At 37.0% G+C, this 10,725-nt stretch overlaps 1 protein-coding gene across 1 annotated transcript; it reads right to left on the reverse strand.

Moving 5' to 3' along the window:
* Positions 1-1,283: 1,283 nt before the first annotated feature.
* On the reverse strand, positions 1,284-2,396 carry LOC121258385 (germin-like protein subfamily 1 member 13). The gene is made up of 2 exons (XM_041159895.1): positions 2,203-2,396; positions 1,284-1,974 (listed from the first exon to the last, which is right to left on the reverse strand). Exons 1-2 carry the CDS (start codon positions 2,333-2,335, stop codon positions 1,421-1,423), a joined length of 687 nt encoding a protein of 228 aa, XP_041015829.1. The 5' UTR covers positions 2,336-2,396; the 3' UTR covers positions 1,284-1,420.
* Between the last annotated feature and the right edge of the window lie 8,329 nt (positions 2,397-10,725).

A 10,725-nucleotide genomic window follows, 5' to 3' on the forward strand; every position in this document is an offset into this window, starting at 1 on the left:
GCCATTCACAATCAGGTCCATTACAAACAACTGAATCTGAAACCCCTTTAATAATAGAGGGGCCCTATATGAGTTTATCTTCTAAATTCGAACAAATTCAAACAAATTCGAAAAAAACCCCAAATTTCTAACACAGAGAAGCCGAAATAAAATGAAAAATTTCTGGGGATATTGTGATTTACCTTTTGTCAGCTTTGAAGATGAGTGCAGGTGGTGGGCGTCGCGTCGAGTGGGGCTTCTGTCGTGAGTCGTGGTGGGTCTCGTCGGCGTGTGTGGGCGTGAGTGAGTCGTGGTGGGTCACGTCGGCAGAGTATGGGCGTGAGCCGTGTTGGGTCGCGTCGAGTGATGGGGGAGGGAGGGAGAACGATTCGGCTTGAGGCCGTTGCATCCTATGGGCCGTCCGGCGTGTACTGGCTGAGGGCGTCGCCTCGCGTCGAGTCGCGTCGACGTCGAGTGGCCGATTCACGTCGGCCAGGGCGTCGCGTCGAATGGAGGAAGGGGCGTGGATTTTGGTTCACTGCAAAACTATGTGCAGTTATGAGGGAGACATACACCATGCGCACGGGAGGGAAATTTCAGAAGAAAAGAGATGGAACTGCATGCACGCGAGTTCATTGAACTTTTTCCTACGTTGCCTACGTGTCATTCATCTATTGGCTTGGTGCAAAAATGGGTTTGATACCCATCCGTGTGGAAGCTTTTCCCTTATGACAATGTTAATTTTCGTGGACACGTACAGGAACATGTTGTCTCTAGGATAATGTATTGCTAGGAATGATAAGAGAAAAGTAAAGAAAAGCTAGAATCAATTACACACAACACAACATTTACTTGAATTGACATTGTGCCTACGTCCATAGATTTGTAGAGGGTTTTATTCATAAGAAAATAAAAAATATAGTGCGACCGTGTAAGAGTTTAATACAATATAGAGTAGACCCTAACTAGCTGGTCGATTTGGATTAGTAAACCCTAGTCGGTGGGTTGGGCCAGACCAAGAGTCAAAACGGCTAAAAAAGCGGTTAGGTTGGTTTTTGCAATTTGGTTAAAACTGTTTTATTGATATTGTAATCCCAAGGTGTTTAGGAACTCCGACTAGGATATCGGCTCACTTCACTTGCTTGGATGGTTTTTTGGGCAGAAAATAATTCCCTTACAACTCTCCTACATCTATTTTAGCATTTTAATTATTTCGAACATTTTGCGGACCCTATGACATAGATCTACCACTTTCGCTGCTGTTACCCAAAAAGAGAGAGAGAGAGAGAGAGATCAGGGTAGCGCATAAATAAAATACCCTCTTATTTCATTATAATTTTAATTTTATGAGTACGTTACAACAAACGAAAAATAGTAAATCTTAATTTCTTCGAGCCATGCATGAAATGGATCGTTATGCATGGCTGTTACAAACATTTCTTTAATTGTTGTCCGACCAAAATTGTTTCTGAAGGTACTCGACCAAATTCTTGTCCACCTGGAAGGCCTTGGTGAGAACATCGGGATTGATTTTTGGGTCAGAACCGAAGACTGCTTTTGCAATGGTGATGACCCCTGGATTCTGGCTGCTCAAACCAGCAAAGGCAACTGCTTTGGTCTTTCCCACATTCAATTGGAAGTGAATGAGACCAATTGGGAATATAAAGACATCTCCTGGGTATAGGATTTTGGTGAAGAGGCGGTTACCATCTCCGTTGGAGGTGACAAATCCAACGTACAGAGTACCCTCTAAGACAATGAGAAATTCAGTGGCACGTGGGTGGGTATGGGGAGGATTCAGACCAAATGGACCAAAGTCAACGCGAGCCAAGGATATGCCTAGGGTGTTGAGTCCTGCTAGATTGTCCACATTCACAGCAGTGACGTTCGATCCTAGAGGATTTGAAGTGTCTCTGGGAATGTTTAGTCCCGAGAAGAAGAAGTCCTTAGCTGATGCAAGCTTTGGGTCCTTGCAGAACTTTCCATTCACAAATACTGTAGAAAAAGATAAGTACCATGTCATCATCACAAATGGGACGTACAGACACTTCCCATAACAATGGGAAATAACATAAACGTACATATGATGCAGAAACTGAAAGTATAGTTACATTAATCTATGGATTCATAACATGAGATAAAACAATCCATGCATGCAGATGCTTGAAATGATTTCTACTGCAGAACCTAATGATAATAATAGTAATGGTAATGTTTACGTACAAGCAGAAGCGGGATCCTTGACTGCAACACAAAAGTCCTGCAGAGGACTAGGGTCATAGGCAGAGGCGAGGGAGCAAGCCAAGGCCAAAAGGGCCACAGCTGTTACGAGGTACTTAGCTTTCATGATCCGCATGTTTGAGGATGTCTCTAGCACTTGCTTTTAGCGTTTGTGTGATCTCTTGCTTGGGTGAGGGATGAGATATGTTGTATGGAAACGCGTCTATTTATAGATCGAGGGGGAGTCTGCAGTACCGAACGGGTCCGTGCATGTTTTCTTCTAAGCACAGATAAGATCAACGAGAGTTGGTAAGTCTTCTATATATATATATATATATATATATATATGGTAATTAATCTATTTATAAATTTAATTAACATTAACTAATGTTGGCAGATATTGAAAACGCAACCAAATCGACCAGATCAAATTAATGGAATGGTTCCGGATTTGATTTAATATTAATTGTTGATCGATTTGGCCCAATCCAAAATAAAATATGACCGTGTAAGTTGACCGTGTCTAGATCTTTTCTCGGGCATGAAAATCTAATGCATGCACTTCAAAATCTAGAAATATTAACGTAATGTACTTCAATATCATATCATGCATATATAGAGCTAATTAGATTTTTTTGTATTATATATGCTAGCTGAAGTGTTTGTTGATCTGTACAAAATTAATATTTTTCCATGGTAGTTTGAATTAAAATTTAATTATTTCCCAGAACTATCCAGCAACTACGTACGTACCATGCCAATTAGGCATTTAATTGTTATATTCTTGTTCGATATATGACTTATTCCAACTTTTCTTGATACCTGTCGGCCTCGCTCTCTTCCAGAAAAATCCTGAATATATATATTACCAATTAGTAAATATATAATAAGCAAATGTTCATAATTAAGAAGAAGGCATGGTGGATTTAAAATGACGTCGCATGCTAGTTGCTAAAGTCCAGCATCAGTATTAAACTTAATGATCTATATTTTCTTTCCTGAACTACGTACTGGCAACGATCTAGTCTCATGTTGATCCATTCTTCCCTTACGGCCTATCTGCAACATCAAAGATTGAAAATAGGTTGTTAGGGTCAAACTGCCTTAGCATGATTAATGGAAAATATGATAGGATCGATACATTTTCCAAAACTTTACTTTTGAGAGTATCTCAGTGTGCATAATCCCGCCGGAATGGCTGTGTATAGTATTCATTTGTTCTTCCTGGGAATGCGGGAAGTAATTTTGGATATTTAAATTATAGCTTTTGTGCCAAGACTATTTTTTCATGAACAGGATACATCATCAATCTTAAAATCAAAGGACGTTCCTAGTCTCATATTTAGAAACTTCCTTACCTTATGTGCTAAAATCAAAGGACGTTCCTAGCCTCATATTTAGAAACTTCCTTACCTTATGCGCTAAAACCTTTTCGCGTAATAGGTGTATTTTGACATGCATGTACATAAAATTTAACATTCTTAATTTTCATTAACACAATAAATGGTAAAAGTTTAAAATACAGCTTAGTACTGCATAGCAGGATATGTTATAAGGAGACCATGGCCTAGATTTCTTTTTCTTTTTCTTTTTTCACTTTTTGTTTTCCAAAATTCTTTTTTTTTTCCTTTTTTTTTTTGTGAGAAGATTTTTTTTTTGAAAAGTCTACAGAATCTTCAATCTAGGCTCCGGTACCAAACTATAACACCCCGCTCCCCACGGTTAAGAAATACGTCACTTTGTCAAAATCTTGGGGAATCAGAGTGCTATTTCTAAACTTGACTTAAAAATATTTAATTTTCTTACAGAAGCACCAAATACAAATATTCTTTATAATTAATAAATTCGTTTTGTATTAAAATACTGAAATCATAAATGAGAGTGCGCGGAAATATTTATTAAAAATTTCTCAGAATCTGTGCTATAAAAACCATAACTTAAAATCTTTATACATGATCTAGGCCACTGTCACGTCTCCCTAGACTAAATCTCATCCTACAACTCTACCTTTATAAATATTTTGACCTGGGGTGGTTTAAAAACATAAAAACAAACTAAAATGAGTCGATGACTCAATAAGAAATCCATCATATATAACGTAAACATACTTAACATAAGATTTTTCATAAAACATTTATGCTGAAAATTTAAAATTATGATCATTCATACGTATGCTTATGTCATGCATGACTTGTCTTAAATTATCTGACTTATCATATTTATCTTCCTGGTCCACACACTTAACTATGTGCGCATTGAAATTTTACTGTTTAGAGGGTTCCAAATCCCATTCAAATTTCATTGAAATTTTACCGTTTGGATGAAATTTACAAGCATAACCAAACTTTGTTTGAACATAAAATATTCTTGTTCAAAGAAAGTTTGTGAATTGAAAAAAAAAAAAAATGACGCGTTCTGCCTTTCAGGCAATATTTGATTGAAATTTGCTTTGGAATGAGATATAATTCGTTTGAACGTATGTATACAACTCGAATGAATTTAACATAGTTCGAATGTAGTTGTAATTGTTCGAACACATTTGTCACTGTTTGAACATTTTTCTTATAATTCAAACGTGTTTGGTATTATTCGAATGGAATTGACACTGCTCAATTGGATATAGTAAACCATCAAAACGGGCAATCATTTTTAGGGACAACTATTTTGTCTCTATATAGCATCGTTCGAAAGATAAATTGTTGTTCAAATGGTATTAAAAAATCGGGCTGTTTTAAGAATGAAATTTGGGTTTCGTCCCTGTAACACCAGGGCCTAGCCAAGCTCACTTTACAAAATTTTTGAGTTTATAGGTAAGAAAAGCCGATTTCGGGTTAACAAGTAATTTTTTTTTATGGACCTTGAGTCGGATTTTTTTATGGCAGACTATGATTTTTCAATAGGTTTGATAATTAAGTTTTGATTCTTTTAATAGACCAAGTAGATATTCACTCGAAAAATTTATGAGACAAGTGTAATTTTTTGTTTAGGTTGAGTTGAGGTCCAAAACTTAGAGAAAAAGGCCATGCATTAACCCCATTCAAGATCCAAGTCGTGGGCCATTTTTTTTTTTTCAGGTTAAAGAGCCCTAGCTGTGAAAAATAATTTCAGACTCCACGTTGTGCACGTTCGCGTCCGTTTAGTCACTACACGCACGTTTGCACTCCCATGCACGTAGGCCTCTATTCTCCTTAGCTTTAGGGTTTTTGTTTTGTTTCAATCACCTATTATTTTTTTTTTCTTTCACACGTTAACTTCCCCGCACATTTTCTTTTCCGTCTATTTTCACCCTAGAGTTTTCCTCATGTCCTTGGCATACACATTTCTTCATCTCAGTGTTTCCCTTAGGGTTTCCATCACTCATATATATATATGCAAATACATTAGCCCACACATAGAGAAATTGCCTTGTGACATTCCTTGTCGTTGTTGCCTCTTCAACCCAGCCGTTGCACAGTACAGAACTCACGCTGCCCCCCATACGAAATCGAGGCAACCCGTGCTTGCATGAAGCCCTCACCGTGCACTGCCGCGCCACCCCAGCACCTCCACATAGTTGCTGTCCAGTTCATCCACCCCTCGTAAACATCCGCCCAGACCAACCACAGAACCGCGTTCCACAGGCACGAGAAACAGCAACCCACAGCTTTTACCAAATCAAAATCCTCTGTTTTATCTCCCAAAAGTAGAGCATCCTTGCAGGGCACCGTGAACCACAACCACCACCCCACCTTCGTTCATGGCCACTGATCAAGACCACTATAACCATTGAGCTGCACCCCTCTGCCTCAACCACCGCTCTCTCTCTCTCTCTCTCTCTCGGTAACACCTCCATGCACACGCTGTGTTTCACTCTTTCTATCATGGCTTTGTCTCTCTCCCACCGGGTTTCTCTTTCTCGCTCATCACTCTTTATCTCTATCGCTCACCACCTGTGACGTCCGCCCAGCCTGCCGTTGCATCCCTCCTTCCTCCTCAGTAAGCATGGCCACTGTTACGTGTGTGTAAATCCCACTTTTTGTTTTCTAAGAGCTATGCAGGTTATGCTTTTTTTTCTTTACCATAATGCCCTTGAATGGGTGCTTATTGAACATGCTTTTATAATCTGCTATGTGTATGATTTATTTTGTAGTATAAGAATTTATATTTACGGATTGAAGTTAAATTACTAAATATATAAGTTTTAAATATGATTTAAGTAAACTTTCAAATGAATCTAAGTTGTAGTTGTTTAATTTTTTTTAAAAAATACTTTGGTATAAATATATTAGCTAGTATTAAATTTTATAATTTGATTTCATTAGTAAATGAGTTAGATTTTTGTGTTTTAGTCGAAGTTATTAAGTGGACATTGATGAATTTAGAGAGTGATGGCATTTTAGAGTTAAGAGGAATTTAAGATTTCTGAGGTATTAAACTAGGTTATTTTAGAAGCTTAGGCTTAAATATTGAAATACGTGATTGATTGAAAATTTACAAAAATTACGTGATTATTTTATAGGTACCAATTGATTTTTATTTAGTACTGTTGTGGAGAAATTATGATAAGTTAAGAAGTTCAGGTAAGCGGAGTTCCTATGCTAGACTTTGCATAAAATAAAATGAGCTGAGATTAATTTTTGAAAAATATACATGTTTGGTTATGAAAAAAAATTTCAACTACCTCAGTTATTTGTTTTGCATTACTCATGAGATTCTATTTAAGAAGAAAGTATTTTCTGTCATGACTGGTGTAGAGTTGAATTTATTTTTGACATTTTGTTTTTGAATCTTGCAAAAGAGAGTGAATATAAAATTTTGTGTATAAAATTATGTTTTGTGATCTGATTATGTTCTATTTTGAAGATGTTCAGTACTCTGATATGATATGATGTGTTTTCTGAAAACCTCTGGCATAACATTCTGTTTCTGTTTCTTTTCCGTTCTGACCTTACCACGGGTTTAAAACTGTGGCCTCTGTACGGGTTGGTACCAACTTTTCTGTTTCTGGTGCACCCACTTTGGAAACAAAGTAGTTTTTTTGCGTGGTCTTTCCTATGTGCACACTCGGGGCTCTGAGAATGAATAAGGGGAAGATTCACATTCTGTTTCTGCTCAGTTAGTTTCTGGGGTTTGCACAACCCTACCACGGGGGTTAAACATGGTATCTGTTCTGATATGATAAGATAAGATGTGATGTTTCAGTTTATGCTATGCCAAAGAGATTTTGATTATGAATATTTTTGAACTTTCGCTCTGATATTTTTGATAACGTGTTCTGATGCTGCATTTTGAAAACTAAAATTCTAATTCTGCATTCTGAAAGAAAATATTTTGTTCTGAATTCTGAACTCTGTAAATGCTCATGTTTACACACTAGTATATGTCCTCTACTTACTGAGTTGTTGATAACTCACCTCTTATCTCCATTTATTTTTTAGACAATTTTAATAGTTCAGCTGGAGAACAAGAGTAGGAAGTTTTAACAAGGTGTGATGATTGTAGTGGAATAAGTGCTTGAGGGTACATGTGCTTATTTGAGAGTCGTAGTTAGTAAATTAATTTATTCTCGGTTATTTTGATTTGATGAATTAAGCATATTTTCGAGTCTTTGGAGAGTTTTAATTTATGTTATTGAGAATTTCTTTGTTATCCCTATGAAAGAACATAGATTTTTGGGTTGAGTAAATGAATTAATATTTTATGAAATTTTCTAGATTTTTATAGTTGTGTTATTGAAGTTAATATTAAGTATTAAGAGCTAACTCTCCGAACCTCCAGGATCGGGGCGTTACAGTCCCTAAAGTCAAATTCGTTGTAGTGCCGTGTAGTACTTTCGGTCGTTTGACTACTCTGAAAACAAGTCCAAGTTGTCCAACTGACACGGTTATGACAATGTTAAATTTTGTAAACACATATAGGAACATGTGGTCTCTAGGACCATGTATAACAAGGAACAGTAAGAGAATTTTTTTTTAAAAAATTAGAATCAACTACACACAACACAAGATTTACGTGATTCAACAATGTGCCTATGTCTATAGACTTGCAAAGAATTTTTTTCAGAAGAAAATCAAAGATATAGTGAGGCCCCATAAGAGTTTAATACAATATAGAGTAAACCCTAATTAGTTGGTTGGTTTGAATTAGTAAACCCTAGTCGATGGGTCGAGTTGGACCAAGAGTCAAAACGGCTCAGAAAAATGAACATGTCTGAAAGGCGACAAGATCTTCTCAACATATTGTACATTATAAGCAAAATACTCAATGGTTTTCATATATGCTTACACACTTGTTTTTGAAGTGTTATTCTTTTAATTTTATACGTAAGCTTAAATAATCTTTTTTTTAATAGAAACAAACATCTTCATTGGATATAAAACAATTATAGACATTTATCAAACCATAAGGCTTGGGAAAGAAAATCTAGAATAATATCCCAACACATCTCAATGTTTTCAACCCATCAAGCATTACGAGTAAGCGTATGAGCTGCCCTATTACCCTCCCTAGCGTATGAGTTGCCCTATTACCCTCCTTATACACATGGGAAAAAGAACAGCTAGCAAAACAATTTGAAAACCTCTGCACTTCGGTAGAGAGATTCCCAAGCAAAGAATTCATCATATTGTTTTGCTGCAATGATTGAACTAACAGCAAATAATCACTCTCAACTTGAATACGAGAGATCCTCATAGTGGAGCACAATTGAAGCCTTCTGAAAACAGCTAGTAATTCAACCGCTTCTGGCTCCTCCAGCTCTGATTCAAGTTTAGAAGCCGCCATTATCATCTTCCCAGTGGAGTCACGTAAGATAGTCCCTACTCCAACCTTCTGTAAATCTAGTCCCTACTCCAACCTTCTGTAAATCTGCAAACAGTGCTCCATCAATGTTGAGCTTGAATATACCAGGAGAAGGAGGCTTCCAATTTAGATGGTCCCAAAGCTGAACATGAGGTTTATTAGAAAGAGCCTTAAAATTCTGCATAAGTCCCAAAGAATGATTAGTAACATGACTTGGACTCAACATGATATTTTCAAACTCCCACTTGTTTCTCCGATATCAAAAACCCCATGCAAGTCAGAAAAATAGGGCCAATTTATTCATATCCTTTTCCTCAACAAATTGAAAACCAACTTAGGAATAGTAAGAGAAGTATGAGAAGCTAAGGATGGAAGAAACTAAAGCCACAACTCTCGAATCTGGTCACAACAGAAAACAACATGATGAAGGTCCTCCATAGGATGTATACAAAACCTACTTGATGGCTCTGTAATCACATGCTTCTTAGTCAATTTGTCATTAGAAGGAAGACTATCTCTGCACGCATGCCATGCGAACACTTTAACCTTGTTAGGAACTGGCATCCTCCACAAGGCTTGCCATAATTTCTGCTATCTACTCGCTGATGATGACTCTGCTGAACCTAAGGCATTGTGAGACATAATAAGCTTATAACAGCTTTTAACAGAGAAAAGTCCACTTCTTTCTTGCCCTAAATCATTTTATCAGCTATACCTACTGGAAAGACCATAACATTCATAATATCAGTCATTATCATTGGATTGAAGAGAGATCTAAGTTTTGGAATATCCCACCACCCTATTGTTTCATCAATAACAGAAGCCACAACCTCTTCACTATCATTCCTCTTTAACCTGAGCTCTTGGACCAAAGATCTATGGCCTGGAATCTATTGATCATTCCGTAAATTCACCTTCCTCCCATCCCCAATCCTCCATTGACAACCCTCCCTTAACTAGCTTTTAGCCTTCTAAATGCCCCTCCAAGTGAAAGATGGGCAATGACCCAAACTAGATTCCATAAAAGTGGACTCTGAAAAATATCTAGCTTTGAGTAATTTATATAAAACATAATCTTCATTTTGCAATAATCTCCAACCTTGCTTTGCAAGAAGGGCAATGTTAAAATTTCTAAGATTCTTGAGTCCCATCCCTCCTTGAGACTTCCTTTCACACATATTACTCCAACTAATCCAATGAATCCTTCTTTCCTCCTGTTTTTGTCTCCACCAGAATTTTGCAATCAAACCTTCAAATTCAGAAAAAAACTCGTAGGCAACAAAAAATAACTCATTGAATAAGTAGGGATAGACATTGCAATAGCTTTTAATAAAACCTCCTTACCCCGTTGAGACAAGAGCTTTTCTTTCCAACTTTGAAGTTTTTGCCAAACTTTTTGCTTGATAGATTGAAAAACCCCAACTTTAGATCTACCAACTATAGAGGGAAGCCCAAGATACTTTTCATACTGTTGAATTTCCCCATTTCCCCATAACATCCAAAATTCTTCCCTTAATTCCTGCTACACATTACAACTAAACACCATGGAAGTTTTTTCCTTGTTAATTTTCTGCTCTGACACCCTCTCATACAGATCTAACAAAGCTTGAACCCTTCTATTATCCTCCACGCCAACCTTGCAAAACATAACACTATCGGATCCACAAAAAGCAGATGATTGATGTTGGGAGCCCTTCTACAAATCTTAATACCAGAAATTTCCTTCCTTATTACTGCTGCATTCAA

The sequence above is a fragment of the Juglans microcarpa x Juglans regia genome, chromosome 3S (assembly GCF_004785595.1).
Source record: "Juglans microcarpa x Juglans regia isolate MS1-56 chromosome 3S, Jm3101_v1.0, whole genome shotgun sequence".
Lineage (NCBI taxonomy): Eukaryota > Viridiplantae > Streptophyta > Magnoliopsida > Fagales > Juglandaceae > Juglans > Juglans microcarpa x Juglans regia.

What these genes read in the sequence shown, in the direction of transcription:
- LOC121258385 (XM_041159895.1), bottom strand. Translation starts at nt 2,335, where the DNA reads ATGCGGATCATGAAAGCTAAGTACCTCGTAACAGCTGTGGCCCTTTTG. An exon ending in CAAGGATCCCGCTTCTGCTT is followed by an intron (nt 1,975 to 2,202) that starts GTACGTAAACAT and finishes CTTTTTCTACAG; the next exon opens with TATTTGTGAATGGAAAGTTC.